This window comes from Mustela lutreola, chromosome 1, assembly GCF_030435805.1.
Source record: "Mustela lutreola isolate mMusLut2 chromosome 1, mMusLut2.pri, whole genome shotgun sequence".
In the NCBI taxonomy this organism is placed as follows: domain Eukaryota; kingdom Metazoa; phylum Chordata; class Mammalia; order Carnivora; family Mustelidae; genus Mustela; species Mustela lutreola.
In genome coordinates, this window is record NC_081290.1 from 142,185,559 (window position 1) to 142,210,652 (window position 25,094).

Below are 25,094 nucleotides of genomic sequence, written 5' to 3' on the forward strand. Positions count from 1 at the left end.
AGAGAGGGAAGCAGGCTCTCTGCTGAGCAGAGAGCCCGATGCGGGACTCGATCCCAGAACTCTGAGATCATGACCTGAGCCGAAGGCAGCGGCTTAACCCACTGAGCCACCCAGGCGCCCTCAGCTATGCATTTTAAATTCCAAATACTTTCTTTTTATCCAAGCTAAAGGACTTGAGACTCATGCCTTCTGGAGATTCAGCAGGAAAAAAAGAAATTATATTCATTTAGTCATTAAACAAGTACTTATTGTGTTATCTATTTGCCAAGAATTTTATGACATATTTATTGATATATTATATTCTTCTTTCTTTTGGTAGCATTTTTTTTTTTTTTAATTTATTTCACAGAAGAGAGAGAGATCACAAGTAGGCAGAGGCAGGCAGAGAGAGAGAGAGGGAAGCAGGCTCCCTGCCGAGCAGAGAGTCCGATGCGGGGCTCGATCCCAGGACTCTGGGATCATGACCTGAGACGAAGGCAGAGGCTTTAACCCACTGAGCCACCCAGGCGCCCCTTTTGGTAGCATTTTATTCAATATACCAGTTTATTACAGGCTGTATATCTAAAGTGAGAAGCAATGAACATTTTTTTTTAGGAAATGTTTCAGGGCTCTCTTCCGAAAAAAAAATTTTTAATACCTTAAAGCTTTGATGGTGAATCTTGTTATCTTAGTCTGTAAATTTTCATTCCAAGTTTCTTAACATCTTCCTTCTATGGGTTTGGCCTTTGTGTCACTTGGGTGGGTAGGATGTTTCACTATGTTTATTTAGTTGCTAGTTGGCCACACCTTTGGTTTTCTTTCATATGAGTAAATTGTCACTGCTTGTTACTCCCATCTGGTTTCTCTGCTTTAATATGATGACTTCAGAGTCCTCTTACTGGTCTTTGTTTCTTGTGTTTTTATGGTGATTTAGATACATATACTTATACATAAATATTTCAATAAATAGCCTTATTGACATATAATTTACATACCATAAAATTCATCTCTTAGTACATTCACAGAGTTGTGCAATTTTTGCCACTATCTAATTTTACAGTATTATCATGACCTCAGAAAGAAATCCTGTACCTATTAGCTGCAACTTCCCGTTCTCCTCTGCCCCCAGGAACCCCTAATATACTTTCTGTCTCTGGCTTAACCTACTCTGCACATTTTATATAAACAGAATCAGACATCATAGCAGTCTTTTTGTCTCTGATTTCTTTAACTCAGTATAATGTTTTCAAGGTTCATCTAAGCTGTAGCATGTAGCAGCATTTCATTCCTCATCATCACTAAATAATACTGCATTAATCGGGTATTCCACACTTTGCTTATCTATTCATCAAATGATGGACATTTGTATTCACTTTTGCGCTGTGAACATTCATGCGCAAATATTTGTATGGACATGTTCTCATTTCTTTTGGGTATCTACCTACAAGTAGAATGGCTGCATTAAATGATAACCCCATGTTTAACTTTTTGAAGCCACTCTGTTTTGCAAAGTGACTGTACCGTTTTACATTCTCATCAGCTACATATGAGGGTTGTAATTTCTCCACATCCTTAACAACACTTATTATTGTCTATATTTTTATCTTAGCCATCCAGGGAGGTGTGAAGTGATGCCTCAGTAATTTTTGACTTACATTTCCCTAATGACTAATGATGTTGAACATCTTTCATGTTCTTATTGGCCATTTATTTATATATCTTCTTTGAAGAATGTCCATTTATTTATTTTAACTAGGCTCCATGCCCAGTGTGAAGCCCAATGCAGGGCTTGAACTCACAACCCTGAGATCAAGATCTGAGCTGAGATCAACAAGACCTGGCTGCTCAACTGACTGAGCCACCCAGGCACCTTGAGAATGCCCATTTTAAAGTTGGGCTATTTTTTTTTTTAATGTTGAGTTGTAAGTTCTTTATATATTCTGAATACAAGTTCCTTATTATATATATGATCTTCAAACATTTTCCCACATTCTGAGGTTTGGCTTCTTAGTTTCTTAATGATGTCCTTTGAAGCACATAAGCTTTTAATTTTGGAGAGATCCAATTTACTTTTACTTTTGTTGCTTACACATTTTGATGTCATCCTAAGAAATGATTGTCCAAGCCAAGGTCACAGAGATTCAATCCTGTGTTTTCTTTGAGGAGCTTTATAGTTCTAGTGTTATGGAATCTGCATTGGATCCTGGAAGAACCTTGGAATCTTGGAAGAACCAAGCGGCACTCGGAGACCTTGGCGGATCAGAGGTTTAACACCAGTGGTCTCAGAGGAGAGTGATCTTCAAAGGTCTGATCCCTGAGCACAAACAAAGGGGGTAATTTATATCCTTCTGCTTCTGCATACTTGGTACTTTTGGCACCACTGGGAAGCAGAGCAGTGAGAAGAACCTGGAAGAGCCCTGGGATAGGGGCTGGAACTACTTTGCTCACTGGGTTGGCCATCTTAGAGCACAGATTTTCCTCATCACTAGGTCTTAAAATATAGATCTATGATCCTGTTTAAGTTTATTTTTGATACAGTATGAAATACGGATTCAAATTCATTTTTTAAAAAACATTTTATTTATTTATTTGACACAGAGAGAGATCACAAGTAGACAGAGAGGCAGGCAAAGGGAGAGGAGGAAGCAGGCTCCCTGCCGAGCAGAGAGCCTGATGCAGGGCTCCATCCCAGGACCCTGAGATCATGACCCGGCCAAAGGCAGAGGCTTAATCCACTGAGTCAACCAAAGGCCCCTCAAATTCATTCTTTTGCATATGAATATCATTTGTAAAGAAAATTCCTTCTCCAATGAATTATCTTGGCACTCTTTTCTGAGGTTATATCTCTATTATAAGATTTACCAAAGTTAGCCTTGTTTTGTGGTAAACTGGACAAATCTTTCTTTGTCTTTGGAGAATAGGGAGCATGTTTTGCTCATTTAAAAATGAGCAAATTGGGGCACCTGGTCGGCTTTGTCAGGGGAGCATGCAACTCTTGATCTCAGAGTCATGAGTTCAAGCCCCAAGTTGGGTGTGGAGCCTACTGAAAAACAAAAAATGGTTAAGATAGTAAATTTTATGTTAAAAATTGAAAAAAATGGGAAAACCTATATGAAGAACACCTACCATAGGGCCTGAAAGTAAATATTTCCTTCCCTCTTTTGAGTCTCCCCACAGCACTTAGTGTGGTATTTGGCACAAAATAGTTCCCATAAATGTTTGCTGAATGTAAAGTGGTCTTGAGCATGCACTCCAAAAGAAGCAGGTGGCTTCTGAAAACTCTGACTGGATGGGAGATCCAGAGCACCTTCAAGCCTCTTCAAACTAAGAATTTGAATAATACCAGAGACTGACTCCCAACAGCTCAGTGAAGTTGTGAAGTTGTCAGAGTAGGAGCCTTCAAGTGATTTCTCATCCTTGAAGGTAAGTTACAAACAGGCTTTCACTTAAAGTGAACCCAAGCACTTAGAATGACCTGACAGGTCCAGAACACTTTTTTCCCTAGTTCAATTTCAAATTCTCCAGATGTCTACTTATTTAACTGCTTATGCAATAATAACATTTTAACTGGTGGATTTGACCTCATTTCCACAAAATCGATTATGGTTCTTATCTGCCTAAAAGCAGAATGATTTTTTCAGGCAGCAACAACCACTATTGAAAAGGCAAAGAAATGGCACTCAGGTACAGCAGGCAATTCTATTTTCAGTGACCCTTTTCTCCCTTTCTTTTTCTCTCACATGCTGACATCAGGAACTCTCTCAATCTCTCAGAAATAGAGCACCAAGCTGGAGATAAAGGCCTGTTCATTCCACCAGGGAGTTTCCTACAGGTTCATGTCCAGACAGTGTCCCTGCCAAAAATATCGCTTGGATATTTTTCTGAGATTCTAGGATCTGCCCCTCTCTGTGAGAATGTTTGCATATGCAAGTCCTGAACTTAAGATGTGTACTATACAGATACACTTAATAACTTTCTCTCACCTTCTTTTCACCTTTGAAAAATGGAGGAGGTCTCATAGCTAAGTGCTTCAAATTACAGTTTCTCACTCCAGCGCCAAATCATTTCTTTGCAATTACTCAGGTACATGGTTCTTAAACACATTTTCTTCTAGGGCTTGTGGCCACTTCCTAACCCTAAGGTATATAGAATACAGCGAGGCTGGGAAAAAAAAAAAAAAAAACCAACCAACAACCAATTTTTAAAAATTATACTATATATTTTAGGTTCACAGCAAAATTGAGCTAAGACTGAGATTTCACATGTAACCTTCTTGCACAGCCTCCCGCATTATCAACATCTGGGAGAGAGGGATCCATCCATTTGTTATAACTGAGGAACACATCATAATCTTGACACATCACAATCACCCAGAGCCCACAGTTTACACTGGGGTTCCGTGAATGTTGTACGTGCTATGAATTTGGACAAATGTATACTGACATGTATTCACCGTTACAATATACAAAATCATTCCACTGCCCTAGAAATCCTGTGTTCTGGCGAGAGTCCATTTAAAAGGGTGCTATGAGAGGAAAAGAAGAAAAGCGTGCAGCCCAGAGGCTTGACCAAACTCCACGTTTGTTCCCAAGTTGAGGGCTCCCAGCCCACGGGCTCTCCAAGTCCAGCCAAGGGAAGGTTGCCCCTCCCCCCTCTTTGTGTAAGTGTCAAGCAAATGGGTTTCCTGTTGACACCCGAACGTCGTGAAAGGGCAGGAAGAGGCCAAGCCGCCTCCTCTTTCCCGGCTTCCTATCCCATTTATTTATTTTGTACACGTTTGTTTTGGTCGGGCGGGCGCTTCCAGCGTGTGGCTGTGGGGCGGCCCCAGCGGCGGGAACCCCTCCCCCGGGAGGCGAGGCCAGGCCACCCCCCGCCCCATCCCGGCTCCAACTCTGCGGGGCGGGGAAGGGAAGGAGGAAGGGGGGAAGAGTGGGAGACAGAAAGCGGGAGAAGGAGGCCGCTGGGGCGCCGCGAGGAGGCGGGGAAAGCGGCCCGCCCGAGCCAGGCCGCTCCCCCGCGGGCTGCAGGTGGAGTCCGCCGAGGTAGCCGCCGCCGCCGCCACCCCCGGGCCGGAGGGCGCTGGCGTGGAGCGCGCGGTGCTTGCGGACCCGGCGCCGAGGCCCACGGCTCGCCCGCCGTTCCCGGGCTGCGCCTCTGCGCCTTGTCCATGGCTGAGGGCCGGCGGCGGGAGGACGAGGAGGAAGAGCTGCGCGAGCGCCGCGAGTTCGGGGGTCCGCGCCGCGCCCGCGGCCGTGCGCTGTCGGGCCACTCGGCCGCAGGTGAGGGGCGCGGCCGTCGCGAGGGGCTACGGGGGAGGAGGGGACCGGGGGCCGGGCGCCCCGGGGCCGCGCAGGTCCTGCCCGGGACGGCGGCGGCCGCTCACCCGCCCGGCTGCGACCGGTATCTTTCACTCTGCGCCGGGAGACGCAGGAAGAGTGGCTTTTCCATCCTCGTCCTCACTTTGGGGCCGAGCCCCCGGGAAATCCAAAACTGGTCGGTACCTGCTCGTGGTGCTGGCGGCGAAACCACGGACGTTTCGTGCGCGCTAGTCTGGGAGCTGCTGGCTTGAACTGGGCGGCCCGGGTGACTGATGGCTTGTCTCTAGATGAGTCAGGGCCGGTGCAGAATTCTCTGGGTCCGGCAGTCTCGGGGGACGACCCCGCCCGATGGGTTGGCCTGCTCGGCGGCTACCAGGTGGAACCGTGTGCTGATAGTCGAAGTCTGGTTTCGTGTCTCTTGAACTTCGGACCTTTGATTCTGCCCAGCCCCCACCGCCCGAGTTCACCAGCTATGTCTCGCACTTGCTTTAGTTCCTCTGCGAGCCCTCCAGTCCAGCATGGGGCATGCCAGAAGGCAGTTCGTTTGGACCGAGACTCATTTCTGGGCCTCTAGTTACTTTTATGGTCTTGTGCTTTTGGGTGCACAAAGGCGGCTTGGCTCGATAGTTTGGAACTTAAGTGGAAGAGTAGGTAGATCCACACACCCCTTCTGTGTTCCTGGGGCAGCTTTTCAATCAAACGTAATGGAGAGGAAATTCTTTGGCCTTTGTTTAAAATGGCATTAGCCGCGTATCTGCACGCTGGAGGGAAGAACAAACTTAGGGAGATGACAACAGGAGGGAGATAGAGAAGTGAGAAAGATTTAGATGAGAACGAGTTTGTAGAGCTTCTTTAGAAAATGGACCATAGTAAACATTCCATCAAGTCATGGTGAAGCTTTTCTGTGTGGCTTAACCTGAGGGAAAATCGGAGAATTAAGAGAAAAGAACAGGTCTGAGGGGAACCAATGAGGGATAAAAAATGGGATGATGGGAAAGAATTTAGTGGAACATAAAGAAATAGTTAATTTGATGCCCTTGGTAGGATCTTGGAACCTTAAAAATAATTCTTGATGCCCATTACAGGGGCTTTTCATCAAAATAAAGCGTTTGACTTTCTTCATGGACACTAGACGTTTTGATAGTTTTGTTCGATATCATCCAGACTAATGAAATCATGGGCAGTTGTTAGATATGAATTAATATTTCTTGCAAGAATACAATGAAAAAACTTCACAAAGATGAACCTCCATTGATTTGCTGATTTAAACAGTGTAGGCTGCCTTGGATTCCTGTTATCTTCAGCAAAAAGCTTCACTTTCTCTTACAATGGACTGTAGTGTGAAGAATATTGGAGGTCGGACTAGATATGATCCAGATACATGTTCATCATTTAGTTGCAATATTTGTGTTTATTCCAAGGCTGGCAGAAGCTTTTCTAGGTTCTGTGATATTACTTTGCTGGACCTGACATTGTGTACGTTTTCACTCAGAAATTGGTGTTTGCGGTTTCTAACCATGTAATATGTCCTATTTCCATTAGGAAGTGAGGGATGGAAATACCATGGAGCAGGCAGAAGGTTAAACTTGCAACAATTGGTCTTCTCTGTTTTGCGATACATTATTTAATAGCTCACATTCCTTTACAAACTCTGCTCATTAGTTCACGTGTTTTTTAGACACCATTGCATTCCTTACCAAGCTTGGGCATTTGTTAGTTCTGTTTGTGTTAGATGCTGTTCTCTATCCAAGTGAGAATGTGAACTGACCCAGAGGCTTAGTGTTTCTTCTGCTTATCGTCTGTCTTTCTAATCTTTGACCTCTCCGGTTCTCACTGCTTCCTTCTTCCCCCACGATTTTACAATCTAAATTTTCTCTTTGATCTCACATAACTTGACACCATACATTTGGGGTTTATGGACTGGGGGAGTCTGTGAACTCCTTCTCTTCCTGCTAACCGTAGGTGTGGTTAAAAGGTGTGTTTATTTTTGCAATATACATTCAGAAGAGTGTATAAAGCCTATAAACTATAAAGTGAAACTCTTGTAACCTGTGTCCAAATCAAGAAATAGAATATTATCAGTTCCCCAGAAGCAGACTCTGATGCCTCCAGGTCATGGCCTCTTCTCTCCTCTTTTTTTTTTTTTTTTTTTTTTTAAAGATTTTATTTATTTATTTGTCAGAGAGAGAGAGAGAAAGCGAGCACAGGCAGACAGAGTGGAAGGCAGAGGCAGAGGGAGAAGCAGGCTCCCTGCGGAGCAAGGAGCCCGATGTGGGACTCGATCCCAGGACGCTGGGATCATGACCTGAGCCGAAGGCAGCTGCTTAACCAACTGAGCCACCCAGGCGTCCCCTCTTCTCTCCTCTTGAGGAAACTACTTTTTTGACTTTTGCAATTATTATTTCTTGCCTTTCTGTACAGTCTTACCTGTATGCATATGCATCCCTATACAGTATTATTATTTTACCTATTTTAAAACTTAATATGAGTGGAACCATGCTGTCTGTATTCTTTAGTGTTATGCTTTTTTCACTCAATATTGTTTGTAAGATTTATCCATATTGTTATATGCTGATGTAGTTTATTTTCATTGCATAAATATATCACCCTTTTTGTCTGTCATTTTTTATTGATTTACTGGAGTTCTTACAAAGGAATCTGAAGTTTTGTTGGTTCCATATGTTGCAAATATCTTCTTCCACTCAGGCTTATTTTTAAAAATTTTCTTTATGGTTTCTTTTGATGTGGAAATTCTGAATTTTAATGTAGGTGTATTTATGAGTCTTTCTTGATAGTTTGTGTACCTCTTCCCCCTACTGTATTGCTTGGTTAATAATGCTTTTCCTGGGCGCCTGGGTGGCTGAGTCAATTAAGTGTCTGCCCTGGGCTCAGGCTACTGTGCCCTGCTCAGCTGAGAGCCTGGTCGCCCCTCCCCTGCCCCCTTCGTGGTCTGCATGTGCACTCTCTTGCTCACTCTGGTTCTATCTCAAATAAATAAAAAAAATCTTGAAAAGAAATAAAGACAAGTAAATTGAAACTCAGAAATGTGAGAAGACTTAGTCTAAAATAATACAGGTGGAAGGTACAGCCTCACTTCAGTTACCTCTCTTTTTGTGTTCTAAGTCATAAACTACAGTTTTTTTGAGTTGATTCATGGGACATTCCAGGTCATATGGCCCAGTTTGCAGTTGTCTAAAAAGTTGAAGAAACTTATTTTAAGTCTCCTGGAAACTATGGACACATTTATATTATATATATATTATATATATATAATATATATATATTAAAGACCTGCATTCTCCAAATTCTTTAAGAAGACCTGTCTAGGGGTGCCTGGGTGGCTTAGTTGGTTAAGTGGTTAAGCGTCTGAATTCGGCTAGTCTCATGATCTCAGGGTCCTGGGATCAAGCCCTGTGTGGGGCTCCCCCCTCAGTGGGGAGTCTGCTTATCCCCTTTTCTCTCCCTCTGCCCCTCCACCCCCACTTATGCATGTGCTCTCTCTCTTTCTCTCTCTCTCAATTAAAAAGATAATTCTTTAAAAAAATATGTCTAGTTATCCTCTTTAGGATAATATATGCAAAATGGTATCGAAAATACAGGGAACACCAAGATTTATAAATAGGATCCCTGTTTTTAAAAGAACATGTCATAGAATTAAGGAAGGTAAGGCTAATACCCTTTATTTATTTTTGTTTTGTTTAAAAATAATTCTAGTATAATTAATGTAGTGTGATGTTAGCTTCAGGTGTACAGCATAGTGAATCGACAGTTCTGTACATTACTCAGTGCTCATTGTGACTTGTGTACTTCTTACTCCCCATCATCTATTTCACCTGCCCCCCCTTCCCCTCTGGTAACCACCAGTTTGTCACTATTTTTTTTGTTGTTCTGTATGTTTAAGAGTCTTTTTTTGTCTGTCTTCTTTGTTCACTTGTTTGGTTTCTTAAATTCCACACATGAGTGAAATCATATGGTATTTGTCTTTCTCTGACTGACTAACTTGATTTGGCATTATACTCTCTAGCTCCATCCATGTCATTGCAAATGGCAAGATTTCATTCTTTTGATGACTGATTAATATTCCACTATATATATATCTCACATCTTCTTTATCCAGTTATCATTGGTGGTCACTTGGGCTCCTTCCATATCTTGACTATTGTAAATAATGCTGGTACAAACACTAGGGTGCAGGCATCCTTTTGAATTAGTGTTCTAGTATCCTTTGGATGAATACCTAGTAGTGGAATTACTGAATCATGTGGTAATTCTACTTTTACTTTTTTCAAAAGATCTTTTTTTATTTATTTGACAGACGGAGACACAGAGAGAGAAGGAACACAAGCAGGGTGGGCAGGAGAAGGAGAAGCAGGCTTCCTGATGAGCAGGGAGCCTGTTGTGGGGCTCCATCCCAGGACCCTGGGATCATGACCTGAGCCAAAGGCAGCTGCTTAACGACTGAGACATCCAGGCACCCTATTTTTAATTTTTTTAAGTAACCTCCCTACTGTTTCCCACAGTGGCTCTACCAGTTTGCATTCCTACCAATAGTGCAAGAGGGTTCCTTTTTCTCCACTTCCTCGCCAACACTTGTTTCTTGTGCTGTTGAGTTTAGCCATTTCTGACATGTGTGAGGTGATATCTCATTGTGATTTAGATACACATTTCCCCGATTTTTAGTGATATTGAGCATTTTTTCATACGTCTGTTGGCCATCTATAGGTCTTCTTGGAGAAATGTTTATTCATGTCTTCTGCCCATTTTCAATCAGATTATTTTTGCTTTTTGGTGTTAAGTTATTAGAGTTCTTTATATATTTTGGATGCTAACATTGGATTGGTCATTTGCAAATATCTTCTCCCATTCAGTAGGTTGCCTTTCAGTTTTGTTGATTGTTTCTTTGCTGTGCAGAAGCTTTTTATTTTGTTGCAGTTCCGTTAGTTTTTTTGGGGGGGTCCTTTTGTGTGTGTGTGTGTGTGTGTGTGTGTGTGTGGGTTTATTTGCTTTTGTTTCCCTTACCCCAGGAGGCATATCTAGAAAAATGATGCTATGGCCCATGTCAGAGAAATTACTGTCTGCTCTCTTCTAGGATTTTTATGGCTTCAGTTCTTACATTAGGTCTTCAATCTACTTTGAGGGTTTTTTTTTGTGTATTGTATAAGAAAGTGATCCAGTTTCACTTTTTTGCATATAGCTATCCAGTTTCTCTAGCACCATTTGTTGAAGAGACTGTCTTTTTCCCACTGCATATTCTTGCCTCCTTTGTTGCAGATTAATTGACCGTGTAATCATGGGTTTATATCTGAGCTCCCTTTTCTGTTGCATTGACCTGTGTGTCTCTTTTTGTGCTAAACCATACTGGTTTGATTACTACAGCTTTGGTAGTGTATACTGAAATCTGGGATTGGGATTGTGATATCTCCAGTTTTGTTCTTTTTCTGAGTTTGCTTTGGCTATTTGGGTACTTCTGTGGTTCAATACAAATTTTAGGATCATTTGTTCTAGTTCTGTGAAAAATGCTCTTGGTATTTTGATAGAGATCACATTAAATCTGTATATTGCTTTGAGTAATATGGACTTTTTTTTTTTTTCTAAAGATTTTATTTATTTAACAGAGAGAGACACAGCGAGAGGGGAACACAAGCAGGTTAGCGGACAGAGGGAGAAGCAGGCTCCCCACTGAGCAGGGAATCTGATGTGGGGCTCCATCCCAGGACCCTGGGATCATGACCTGAGCCAAAGGCAGACACTTCACTGACTGAGCCACCCAGGCACCCTGGACTTTTTTTTTTTTTTTTTTTTTAAGATTTATTTATTTGAGGGAGAGAGCAAGAACCTGCAATCATGAGGGGCGGGGCAGAGGGAGAGAGAGAATCCCAAGCAGCCACCCCACTGAGCATGGAGCCTGCTGCAAGGCTGGATCGCAGCCCTGAGATTATGACCTGATCGAAATCAGGAGTCAGACGCTTAACCCAGTGAACCACTCATGTCAGACGCTTAACCCAGTGAACCATTCATGTGCCCCATAATAGGGACATTTTAACAGTATTTGTTCTTCTGGTCCATGAGCATGGAATACCTTTCCATTTGTCTGTGTCATCTTCAGTTTCCTTCTTCAGTGTTTTGTAGTTCTCAGAGGACAGGTCTTTTACCTCTTTCATTAAATTTTTACCTACTTTATTATTTCTGGTGTAATTGTAAATAGAATTGTTTTCTTAATTTTCTGCTACTTCATTATTACTGTATAGAAATACAACAGATTCCTGTGTTTTGATTTTATATCCTGTGACCTTACTGAATTCATTTATCCGTTCTAGTAGTTTTTTGGTGGCGTCTTAGGGTTTTCTATTTATAGTATCATGTCCTGTGTAAGTAGTGAAAGTCTTATGTCTCCCTTACCAATTTGGATGCCTTTTATTCTTTTTTGCTGTCTGACTACTGTGGCTAGGACTTCCAGTGCTATGTTGAATGAAAGTGGTGAGAGTGGACATCCTTAATTGTTCCTAATCTTGGGGGGAAAGCTCTGTTTTTCCCCTATTAAATATGATTTTAGCTGTGGGTTTTTCATATATGGCCTTTATTATGTTGAGGTATGTTCCTTCTAAACGTACTTTGTTGAGGGTTTTTATCATGAGTGGCTGTTGTACTTTGTCAAATGCTTTTTCTGCATCTGTCGAAATGACTATATGCTTTTTATCCTTTCTCATGTGGATGTGATGTATCAGGTTGATTGATTTGTGAATATTGAACCATCCTTGTATCCCGGGAATAAATTCCACTTGATGATAGTGAGTGATATTTTTTTTTCTTTTTTTTTTTTAAAATTATTTGACAGTCAGAGATCACAAGTAGGCAGAGAGGCAGGCAGAGAGAGGGAGGGGGAAGCAGGCTCCCCGCCGAGCAGAGAGCCCGATGTGGGGCTCGATCCCAGGACCCTGAGATCATGACCTGAACCGAAGGCAGAGGCTTAACCCACTGAGCCACCCAGGTGCCCCTTGTTGAGGATTTTTGCATCTAGGTTCATCATAGATACTGGCCTATAGTTTTTTTTTGTTTGTTTCTGTTTTGTTTGTTTTTTTTTTAAATAGTTGTCTTGATGTGGTTTTGGTATCAGGGTAATGGCTGCCCTCATAGAATGAATTTGGAGGCTTTCCTTCCTCCTCTGTTTTTCTTGAAACGTTTGAGAACAATAGGTATTAACTCCTCTTTATCTGTTTGGTAGAATTCATCTGTGGAATCATCTGGTCCTGCACTTTGGTTTATTGGGAGTTTTTTGACTACTGATTTAATTTCATTGCTGGTAATCAGTCTGTTCAAATCTTCTGTTTCTTCCTGCTTCAGTTTTGAGAGGTCACATGTTTCTAGGAATTTATCCCTGTCTTATTTTTTTAGGAATTTATCCATGCTTTTAGGCTAATGCACTTTATAATAAATAAGGTAAATAAGAATATAAAGTAGTCTATGATGCTTACCAAAGAGACTTTAGCAAAAGAACCAAAACTGTCATGGTTGATTTTTTTTTTTTTTTTTTTTTTTTTTTGGCTTACTCTCACAAAGTGTGTGACCTTGAACAGGTTACCTAACCTCTGTTTCCATTCCTTATTTGTGATTTAAATGGGAATATTAATAAAGTCTACTGCATAGAATTTTTTTTTTAAGATTTAAAGATTTTTATTTATTCATTTATTTGATAGACAGAGAGAGATCACAAGTAGGCAGAAGGCAGGCAGAGAAAGAGGGGGAAGCAGGCTCCCCGCTGAGCAGAGAGCCCAATGTGGGGCTCGATCCCAGGACCCTGAGATCATGACCTGAACTGAAGGCAGAGGCTTAAACCACTGAGCCACCCAGGCGCCCTACTGCACAGAATTTGAGGATTAAATGAGTTAGTATAGTTAATACTCTTAGAACATGGCAAGGAACGTAGTAAATACCTATAAAGTTACTTGTGTTTATTTATTTATACTTACGTTTTTGTTAAAATAGCTGACACTTAACTGAATCCACATTTTTCTTCATTTGGGAGAAGTTAATGGGATTTCACTTGGTGGAGAAGAAGGAGGTAAACCTGCATCTTCAGCATATTGTAATCTAATATAGTTGCTTTGCTTTGGAGTTCATGCATTTTTTAGAAATGCATCAATTTTACAAGACCTCCAAAGACTGAGCGGAGTTCTTCATTTGGCATTTCTTGTTCCATACAGAATTTCAGCATGTCTTGTATAGACCTTTACCTTTTATTTATCATTAAAAATGAAAAGCTCATTTTTGCTTTTCATTTAGTTCAAAGTTAACCATGGTGCATCTCTTTATTCTTCTTTTTGTTAAATTTTGACACGATTCATTGGTGCTTCCAACTTCATTGGCACATTATATTCTGAGGGCAACATACTCTGTTTTCCCTTAGATCATTTCAGCTTTTTTGCATTCAGTGGTACTTTGGAACTAATCCTCTGAACACTTGGGTTTTAATCAAGTCTCTCTCAATTAGCTTTGCTTAGCCTCTAGCAATTTACAGCATCTCTCTGGGCCTTGGTTTTTGCTTTATTAATTGAAAGGATGAGGCTTCCAACTTTACACTTGAAGATTCTAGGAGATGAGAAGAAAAGTAACTTTTGACTTGGTTTATAGATGTTTGCCAAAATGTGAGATAAGATTTTGGGCAATTTTCTTAGGGCTCTTTGTGAAGTGCTCTATTGATGAGGGAGAATCCAAAAGTGCAAAGCTCAAGAAATTGCCTCACCTGGAGAGAACAGTTACATTAGCTTCAGTTGTCCTGCATGCTTAAGACAGCGGCTCCAGGGTCACTTGGCTGGCTCAGTGGGTTAAGCCTGTGCCTTCGGCTCAGGTCATGATCCTCAGGGTCCTGGGATCGAGTCCTGCATCGGGCTCTCTGCTCAGTGGGGAGCCTGCTTCCCCCTTTCTCTCTCTCTGCCTGCCTCTCTGCCTACTTGTGATCTCTGTCAAATAAATAAATAAATAAAATCTTAAAAAAAAAAAAAGACAGGATCTCTACTGATGAAGTGATGATCTACTTTGACAATGGAAAACACGAGATGTGTTTTAAGGAATTTATAGTAAGGAGGGTCGGTATGATGGGAATATTATCAATTAAGTACAAGTTGCAAATATATGTTTAGTAGCTTTGGAGTATAGAGGGGGTTAAGGTTGGGGAGGAAGTGGAAAGAGCCTGACACAAAGCAGGAAGGTAGCCTACCTTCTGGTTTACAAGGAGGTGGAAATCAGTTCTGTTCTCTCATTAACTATAGGCCTCATCTTTAGGAGCTCTAAGCTTGCCTTTGGGTTGGAAATGGGTATATGGGGGATTGTTGGGGGGTACAGGCTGTAGACCATCTTATTTATTTATTTATTTAAAGATTTATTTATTTGAGAGAGAGAGCATGCATGAGCGAGAGAAAGGGGAAGGAAGGGCAGAGGGAGAGAATCTCAGACTCCACATTGAGCACGGAGCCTGAGGTAGGGCTCCATCCTACAACCCTGAGATCAGGACCTGAGGTGAAATCAAGAGTCTCAATCAACTGAGCCACCCAGGTCCTCCCCTCTTTCTTAAATAAATTTTGTTTTTAATTTTTTTAATTTTAATTTTTTATTTTATTTTATTTTACTTATTTGACAGACAGATTGCAAGTAGGCAGAGAGGCAGAGGCAGGCAGAAAGAGAGGGGGAAGCAGGCTCCCTCCTGAGCAGAGAGCCCAATGTGGGCTCTTGATTCCAGGACCCCGGGATCATGACCCGAACCGAAGGCAGAGGCTTTATTTTTATTTTTATTTTTTTCTAAAGATTTTATTTATTTACTTGACAGGCAGAGGTCACAAGCAGGCAGAGAGAGGAAGGAAGCAGGCTCCCTGCTGAGCAGAGTGCCCCATTCGGGGCTCGATCCCAGGACCCTGAGATCATGACCTGAGCCGAAGGCAGAGGCTTTAACCCACTGAGCCACCCAGGCGCCCCAAAGGCAGAGGCTTTAACCCAACTGTGCCACCCAGGCGCCCCTAATATTTAAAAATTTAAAAAAAGATTTTATTTTTTATTTGTCAGAGAGAGAGAGAGAGAAAGTGCATAAGCAGGGGGAGTGGCGGGCAGAGGAAGAAGCAGACTCCCCGCCAAGCAAAGAGCCCACCCGATGTAGTACTTGATCCCAAGACCCTGGGATCGTGACCTGACTTGAAAGCAGACACTTAACTGACTGATCCACCCAGGTGTCCCACAACTTTGTTTTTTAGGATAGTTTTAGATTTGTAGAAAAGTTGTGAAGATAGTACATAGAGTTCCCATATACTTATATCCAGTTTCCCTAATTATTTACATCTTAACCAGTGTTGATACATTATTAACTAAAATCCATACTTTATTCAGATTTTCTTAGCATTTACTTAATTCCTTTTTGTTTTGCAGGATCCTGTCTAAAATATCATATTACATGTAGTTATGGTATCTCCTTAGGTTCCCCTTGGCTCTGATAGTTTCCAAAGATTTTCGTTGTTTTTGATGATCTTGACAGTGTTGAGGGTTACTGGCCAGATATTTTTGTAGGATGTCACTCTTGGGATTTGTCTGATACGTTTTCTCATGTTTAGAGTGGAGCTTTGGGTGTTTGGGAAGTATGAATGTTTGCCACATGTTTATTGTATATTAAGTGTACATAATATTAACATCATTTATCACTGTTGATGTTGACCTTGATCATTCAGCTGAGTTAGTATATTTCAGGTTTCTCAACTTCAGGGTTACGCTATCCACCCCCAAACCCCTTTCTATCCTGTAGGAAGTGAAGGAAATCACTGTGCATGGCCCACACTTAAGGAGGCAGGAGTTACGCTCTTACTTCTTGAGGACAGAGTATCTACATCATTTTTTTTTTAATCCCTCTGCGTCAGAAATACCATTCTTTTTTTTTTTTTTTTTTACTGTTTCCTTCATTTCTTGAGGTTCTCTAAACATCTGCATTGGGGTTGTCTTTAGACCCTGCCTTGGGAGGAGAATGTAAGCTCAGTTCCTGAACCCTAATTCTGTCCAGAATATCTGGTATGTCCTGATGTCAGGCACATAATTTCATTTCATAATTAGAAAGGAAAGGCATAAAATACATATGTCTCATTGAGGTGTCCTGTGATTAAAAGTCATTCCTACTAGAGTATCAGCATGTACAAGGGGCTAATATGAGTTGTGTTTCAGTTTTGGATATGGAGAGGAAGTTAGAGTAGGAGAGAAATTTGGAAAAGCAGTGGACTCAGATAACCAAATAATAACCAGTTAATATTTATTGTGCATTGGGTGCCAGGTAATATTGTAGTTGTTTTACGTTTAGTCCTTGTGCCAATTCTATGTGGTAGATGTGATTTCCTTCACTTCTACAGATAGAGGAACATGAGACCTAGGAGGGGTAAGTTATCTACTCAAGGTCACACAGCTAGGAAGTGACAGAGACTCCTGTTGCCTACCCAGTATTCATCTCCTTCTTCCCTTAGTCAGTGGAACCCTGTATTGCCAAATGTGGCAGTGTGCCCACCTTGAAACTACTTCTACTAGCTTACTAATGAGATGCAAGTAAAAGTTGAGTGGGGTTTCTAGGAAAGTACTTTATTTATTTATTTATTAAAGATTTTGTTTATTTATTTGACAGAGATCACAAGTAGGCAGAGAGGCAGGCAGAGAGAGAGAGGAGGAAGCAGGCTCCCTGCTGAGCAGAGAGACCAGTGTGGGGCTCCATCCCAGGACTCTGAGACCATGACCTGAGCCGAAGGCAGATGCTTTAACCCACTGAGCCACCCAGATGCCCATAGGAAAGTACTTTAAAGAGGGGACTCAGGGGGACACCTGGATGGCTCAGTTGGTTAAGCCTCTCTGCCTTTTCTCAGGTCAGATCAAGCCCCACCTCTGACTCCCTTTATTTGAGAAAACATAAACTATTTGGTTAAAGCCACTGTTATCTTCGGCCTGTACAACTAGCAGCTGAATGCAATTCCTCACTGATACAAATTCTAATTTGATCTTATTTTCTCTCCTTATCACCAGGGTTAATGCATGGTAACATGGTAACAAGAATCTAGGTAACCTGAAGATACCTAGATTCTTGTTGCTGTTTTGTTCTTTATTGTCATGTGACCACTGAAAAATCACTTAGAGCAGCCCCCCCCCACAATCTTTTGAAAAGGAAATACTCATTTTTTTGTTTTAAGATTTTATTTATTTATTTGACAGACAGAGATCACAAGTAGGCAGAGAGGCAGAGAGAGAGAGAGGAGGAAGCAGGCTCCCTGCTGAGCAGAGAGCCCAATGCAGGACTCGATCCCAGGACCCTGAGATCATGACCCGAGCCGAAGGCAGCGGCTTAACCCACTGAGCCACCCAGGCACCCCAGGAAATACTCATTCTTAAACTGCTTTACAAGTGTATTCCAGGGAGGGTGCTAGTTCCCTTTTGTGATGTAGAGTTCTTCAAGAGGGTGCCAGTCCTCCTAGGACAAGTTGAAGGGAGCTGAAAAGGAAACCTGTAGGATCTGAAAACAGTTTTCTGATGTTGTCATTTTGCTTATTGCCAGGTCAGAATATTTCTTGGGGAATAAGTAAATGGAAGCTGTGATGGGAGGTGATTTTGTCCCTCCTTTGCTGCATTTGAGCAGGTTCACAATTGCATTGCTGATGAGCCCTACAATGCATGCCAGGCCTGCCACTTAGGATTCAGAGTTCATTTGAGTTTGATAGGGCTGCCTTCATTGTTCTGGAGCATTGTTTCCTGAAAATACATTAATCAAGGAATCACTATACTGGAAGATAACTTAAATGCTTTTTCTCTGAGAGCTGGCCAAGAACAAGGGGCACACAAGACAAGGTTTGCATAACCTGTGGAGAATTAGCTTTTCTCACAATAAGAATCATCATTTCCATACAGTCCTTTGAAACTAATAGAGAGATGTTCACAAAAAACTGGAAGGACCCCCAGCATGGGGCCACTCCTGTAGATGATCCCTTGTCACTACACCCCTTATTTCTTTATTTCCCTACAAGGACTCCTCCTTTAGACACACTACTAGCTCAGTGGAGATAACTAGAACTCTGGGATTATAAAGTACAGTTGTGTTACCCAGTTGAGGTATAACTCTTGCCAGTGGAAGGTGGAAGTGGAAGGTGGTTTGTAAGTAGAATTCATTTGGAATAGGGATTGCATTTGAATGTTCCTCTTAATAAGATGCCTAATAATGTGAAATGCCTAATACCACAAACATTTTTAGGTCTTACCCTGTTCTATTCCTATTTTTTCTTAGAATATTTTCTTGAGGAATTAAACTTTATAACACGGCATGGGTATTTTTCACAGTTCTGTAGCAATGGGTGCTCTAAACAGTGTTTCTCAAACTTTAATATGCCTATATAAATCACCTGGAGATCTTATAAAAATGTGATCCCTAATTTACTAGGTTTGGGGTGGTTCCTGATACTCTGCACTTCTGACAAGCTCCAGCTGCTGCTGCTGCTGCTCCCTGGACCACATTGTACCAGTGCCTACCTACAGTTACCTCTACACCTCAGTGCCAAGGTTCTCAACACTGGCTAGCATCAGAACAGGGGCAGAACTTTAAAAAAGAGATGTATGCTCCTGACCCCATCTTCAGATTTCCTCATTAATTACTTCTGGAATAGTTGCTGGGGAGCTGGGATTTTGAACTTTCTCAGTGTGAAGTGAGAGTCACTGCTCTAGTGTCCTATTAAAAAATGTGAGGCTGATCGGGGCACCTGGGTGGCTCAGTGGGTTGGAGCCTCTGCCTTCGGCTCAGGTCATGATCCCCGGGTCTTGGGATTGAGCCCCGCATCAGGCTCTCTGCTCAGCAGGGAGCCTGCATCCCCCCCCCCCTCTGCCTGCCTCTCTGACTACTTGTGATCTCTGTCAAATAAATAAATAAAATATTTTTTAAAAAAAAAGGTGAGGTTGGGTGGTATCAGCATGCTCTCTTGTAATTTGAACTGTTCGGTTTTTCCATCCTAAGTAATTCATATTGTGATGACTTGTAGTCAAACAGAAGAAATAATCAGAATCCATCATGTATTTTATACAGGGATTTTATTTAATCCCTTTATTATCTTGTAGCATAACGGGGCTGAACATAAATAATGTTGTAAGACACTATCATTGAAGTAACTGGAAAGCGATGTACGTGATAGTTATGTATTTTCAGAGTGCAAGAAATAGAGTCCTGTTTGGCTAACCTCAGCTGATGGAGGCTTATTACAGGGATAACACGGGTAAGCTGGAAGACACTAGAAATAGCCTCAGAAGTCATTTGGAAATACAGTGTACTCTGGGAAACTGATAGCAAATAGCGACTCCAGAGAATATTTCTTTCAAAGTTGGGATAACTGTTACTTGTATGTAGTGATACCACAATTTTTGTGATTTAGTTTACTTTTGTCTGCTTCCATGGCTTCTACAGGTACTGAAGAATTGGCTTTCTTGTTTTTCTTATAGTCAGCTTCTTCAAGAAAGAGGCTTTAAGTATGTTGGCCAGCTACTGTCCTGTACGCTTTTGGGCAGTTTACCTTACCTTTGGGCAGTTCTCAGGCCAGTTTACCTTAGAGGCTCAGGACAAACTATAGATAGCTACCTTTTTGGACCCATCTCAGATCCCTTTTCCTAGGGGAGTGTGGTACCTGCGTAGGACAGTTGAGAATCACCTACAGCTGTTTCTGTCACATAGGAGTTCAGATCTCGGGGATGTTATGAGGCTTATTAGAATGTGGAGGATAAAAATCGGTCAACTCCACGCATGACCTGAATGCTCTTGACTTCTGGCTATGAGTTCCGTAAGGGGAGAGACTTACTTTTTTTTATTTTTCCCTGGTGTTGTAGCCTCATAACTCAGAACAGTGTCTGGTACTTATGGTCAATACATATCTGCCAAAATAGAATAGAATTGAACTATTAAGAAGTGATTTAATGTGGTCTTTATTATTTTTGTTTTATTTTGACCCAGAACCTTATGTACACCATGATGGAAAGCAAATTCCTACTTTGTTCATGGATGAGAAGAAAGGATGTGCTCTGGCACTCAGAAACTTCACAGTTTTCCTCTTTCCTTTTCTTTGGTGACTCAGTTAAGTAAGCGTCTGCCTTCAGCTCAAGTCATGATCCCAGCATCCTGGAATCAAGCCCAGCATTGGGCTCCCTGCTCACTCCGTGAAGTCTCCCTCTGCCTCTACTCTCCCCCCGCCCCCACCCTTTCTCAAATCAATAAATTAAAATCTTTTTTTTTTTTTAAAGATTTTTATTTATTTATTTGACAGAGAGAAATCACAAGTACACTGAGAGGCAGGCAGAGAGAGAGGAGGAAGCAGGCTCCCCGCTGAGCCGACCCGATGCGGGACTCGATCCCAAGACCCTGAGATCATGACCTGAGCCGAACGCAGCGGCTTAACCCACCAAGCCACCCAGGCGCCCAATAAATAAAATCTTAAAAAAAAAAAAAAAAAAAGAGAAGAAGAAGAACTTTAGGTCGTTTGCCGCTTGGTGTCGTCAATACAGCTAGTGCCGGGCTCGGGTCTGAAAGGGCAGCAGATGGATGTCAAGTCCAGGGCTGGGAGTCCTTCCCCCATGGCCTCCCTTTGGGGTCTTCTTAGCCTGGGGCGGCAAAGCAGCTCCGTGGGGGCCTTGAAGTCGCGGGCGCCTTGGGCCTGCGGGCAGCGCAGCGCGGCCACCTCAGACGGTTGCGCGTCTTCTGCGGGCCAGGGCGCCGCCATCTTGGGTCCCCCTTGAACCTGCTTTTAACGTTCAAATGTGGATTTGGATACTTGGCCATGGAAAGGAGGCTGATTTTCAGGATACTTGGCCATGGAAAGGAGGCTGATTTTCAGGTAAGAAGAGTGACCCTGGGAAAATAGGAGTCACCCTTACTTGCAGCCGCCGCTGCTGCCTGAAAGCCACAGGCCCCTAGAGGGAGGTGTGGCCGGGCAAGTGACGGAGGGCGTGCAGGGCGTCAACGCAAGCAGCAGGTTCAGCGCCGCACAAGCTACCTGACTGACGTGGGAGGAGGAGTTTGCGTTCGACAGCCTCGCAGGAGAGGGGCGGTGGTAAGGGAAGTTTGGTAGGAAGTCTTAATCAGAGCATTTTGTAAGTGTAGAATGATGAGTTCTTTTTTTTTTTTTATAAGATTTTATTTATTTCTTGAGAGAGAGAGACAGTGAGAGAGAGCATGAGCGAGGAGAAGGTCAGAGCGAAGCAGATTCCCCATGGAGCTGGGAGCCTGATGTGGGACTCGATCCCGGGACTCCGGGATCATGACCTGAGCCGAAGGCAGTCGTCCAACTGAGCCACCCAGGCGTCCCTAGAATGATGAGTTCTTAATGTAGTACTTGGAACATACCTTTCAGTAGCTCATTGAGCAGAAGGATTCTGTGAACTTTTGTTCACTGAGGAGAGGGGAAGCACCGAAATAAAACAAAAGCATATATCTGGGGTCTTAGAATTGCAGTTCAAGGGAACACAGATTCGGGTAGCAACCCAAACTGTGCCCTGTTGACGTTTAAGAGCCAGGGGTTTTTATTAGCAGTTTGGGGAAATAGCAGGGAATTGAAGTGTTTTCCTAAAAATGATGATCGGGAGATGTAATTATATTTTACATTACAATAAATATTTTGAGTACAATTATTAAGAAACTATTTTCTGCAGTGTCCCATTTTTTATCAAGAAGGTAGGTATAATAATCTTGTGTCCGGTCATCTGCTTTTGCCCAGTTCAGTAGTGCAGTGTAGTTACTGTTTCAGAAAACAGGACAAAGTTTGAGTCCCTAAAGTAGAGCTGCTCATGTTCAGAGGTTTTACACAGGTTCACACTTTGCAGAAGGTGATTTGGTATTAATCACTTCGTAGGTTTCCAGAGAATGTTTAATGATAATGTGGAATTGTGAGTTTTTAATTCCAATATTCTTTAGTTCTTCGCTCATTTAATTGAAAACTAGATTTCTTAACTCCTGTAGTAGGTCTTTAAAAAGTATCAACTTTTTGGCATGTTTGAACAAAATATTTTATTTATCAGTCATTGTTTGATGCTTAATATATGCCAAGAACTCATAATCCCCCTAATAACACAAAGTCAGATTCTGTTTTTCAGATGAGAAAATTGAGGCAAAGAGAAATTAAGGGGAGCTAAGTTTTGAACCCCTGCAGTCTTCTTTTCTCTTTTAATTTAAGAATTTATATATGGGGGTGCCTGGGTGGCTCAGTCAATTAAGAGTCTACTTTTGGCTCAGCTAATGATCCTGGGGCCCAATCTCCAGTAGGTCTGGTCTGACTCCCCGCTCAGCAGGGTGTCTGCTTCTCACTCTGCCCTTCTCCCTGCTTGTGCTTGCTCTGGCTTGTGCTCTCTCTGGCTCATGTTCTCTCTCTCTCTCTCTCTCAAATAAAATCTTAAAAAAAAAATTATATACAAAAATTGACTTTTTGGGGGTACATACTTCTATGAATTTGAATACATGTTTAGATTCATGAGACTACCCCCATTGTCAAGATAGAGAATGCTTTCATCACCTTGAAATGCCTGTGCTTCCCCTTACATTCAGACTTTCCCTACACTCTTAGCCTCTGGCAACCACTGATCTGTTTTTCTGTGTCTGTAGTTTTAACTTCTCTAGAATATGGTATAATAGAAGCATAATGAATCTGACCTTTGAGATTGGCTCCTTTCACCCAACACAATGTCCTGGAAATTCATTTGTATTGTTATATTGTATCAGTAGTCTGTTCCCTGTTACTACTGAGTAGAATTCTGTGAATGTACCACAGTTTATTTATCCATTTACCTAATGAAGGATATTTAAGTTGTTTTCAGTTTTTGGAGATTTTGAGTAAGCTGCTATAAATATTCATGCATAGTTTTTTGTGTAGAAATTTTTATTTTCCTAGTATAAGTACCTAGATACCAGTTTGCTGGCTCATAGGGTAAATGTACGTTTACTTTTTTTTTTTAAATTTTTTTACTCTTTATTTATTTGACAGAGAGAGAGATCATAGGTAGGCAGAGAGGCAGGCAGAGAGGAGGAAGCAAGCTCCCTGCTGAGCAGAGAGCATGATGCGGGGCTTGATATCAGGACCCCGAGATCATGAACTGAGCTGAAGGCAGAGGCTTAACCCACTGAGCCACCCAGCGCCCCTGTTTAACTTTATATGAAACTGCCAAGCTGTTTTCCAGAGTGGGGCTGTACCATTTTGCATTATTGCTGTATGTATGGGAATTACATGTGTTCCACATCCTCATCAGCACTTGGTATTGGCAAGTTTTTCTTACTTGTTTTTGGTCTTCAGGTAGACGTATAGTAGTACTTCATTGTGGCTTTAATGTGCATTTGCTTAATGGATAATGATGTTGAGCATCTTTTCATGTGGTTAGTTGATATCCATATATCGTCTTTGCACATTTTAAAATTAGGTTGGAGTTTTTAAGAGTTCTTCATATATTTTGCATTCAAATCTTTTGCTGCATGTGAGATTTGAAGATAGTTCTCCTAGTCTGTAGCTAATTTTTTCATTCTGTTAGTAGTATCTTTAGCCCTTTGAACATCTTGAAAATAGCTGGTTTAAAGTGTCTAGTGAGTTCAGTGTCTGTGCTTCCACAGGAACCATTTATATTCTAGATTGTTGTCCACCCCCCACCCCCCGCCCTGTGTGTGGGCCATGTTTTCTTGTTTCTTTGTATTTCTTGTAATTTTTTTGTGGAAAACTGGACATTTTGAATATTACAATGTTGCAGTGCTGGAAATCAGATTCTTCTCTCGCCACAAAGTTTATTATTACTGCTTCTTTTGGGTATTGTTTGTTTAGTGACTTTTTGAACTCATTTTGTAAAGTATGTATTCTTTGTGATGTGTGGCACTGAAGTATCAGTTTCATTACCTTAGTGGTCAGTTAGTGATTGGATAATTTCCCTTAAATATCTAGAGTGCCCCCGCCTCCATCTCCCAGTCTTTGCAGTGGGCTCTGTGGGTGTATCAAGCATACCCTCAAGGCCCAGCCAGGCAGTGTGCAACTTGCTGTAGCCTTCACTTCCTGCTGGTGTAGAGCCTGAAGATCAGCTTGAGATGGGAGTTTAGGGCCTTCTCAGATCTTTTCTGAGACTGTCCTCTCCTCCCCCCTAGCCTCGGGGAATGCACAGGGCTTTCTAGATTCCCAGGAATATGGGGGAGCTTTTCAAAGTCCTTATTCCCCAAAGCTTTTTATTCTCCAGGCTTTCCTCCCAATGTCTTTGGTTAGTCTGTTTCCCCAACTGTTATCCATTGTCCCATATAGCAGCAACTAATATATTTATTTACCTGTAAATATTTTCAACAGACTTCTCTAGCTAGCCACCTTTTAGCACTTGGAGAGTTCTGAGTTAAGCAAGATAAAGGCAAGTCTTTTGTGCTGGTCTTTCAAGGCACCCATTTTACAGTTGACCGTTGAACAACACAGTTGTTTTTTGATCAGTGCAGTACTATAAATGTATTTTCTCAGTAACATTCCTTAGTTTATTGTAAGAATACAGTATGTAGTACATGTAACATACAATATATATATTAATAGGCTTATCAGTAAGGATTCTAGTCAACAGTAGGCTTTTAATAGTTAAGTTTTGGGGGAGTCAGAAGTTTTGTGTGGATTTTTGACTGCACGGAGGGTTGGCATCCTAAACCCTCATGTTGTTCAAGGGTCCACTGCCTTACAATTTGTGAATGAGGGTCTATTCTAGCCCCCCCCCTTTTTTTAAACTCTGTTTGATACTGGTACCAGGAAGACAAGCTATTTTTCAAGGCTACCCATT

The 25,094-nt window shown here is 41.9% G+C and overlaps 1 protein-coding gene across 4 annotated transcripts in view; it reads left to right on the forward strand.

Annotated features, from left to right (window-relative positions):
* Nucleotides 1-4,609: 4,609 nt before the first annotated feature.
* SH3D19 (SH3 domain containing 19) overlaps nucleotides 4,610-25,094 on the forward strand; it is a 179,792-nt gene continuing 159,307 nt past the window's right edge. For all 4 annotated transcript variants that reach the window (XM_059175508.1, XM_059175516.1, XM_059175536.1 and 1 more), the window contains exon 1: nucleotides 4,610-5,258. In XM_059175508.1, the coding sequence (XP_059031491.1) occupies nucleotides 4,655-5,258 (604 nt within the window). In that variant the 5' untranslated portion in view covers nucleotides 4,610-4,654. The remainder of the gene's footprint in view (nucleotides 5,259-25,094) is intronic.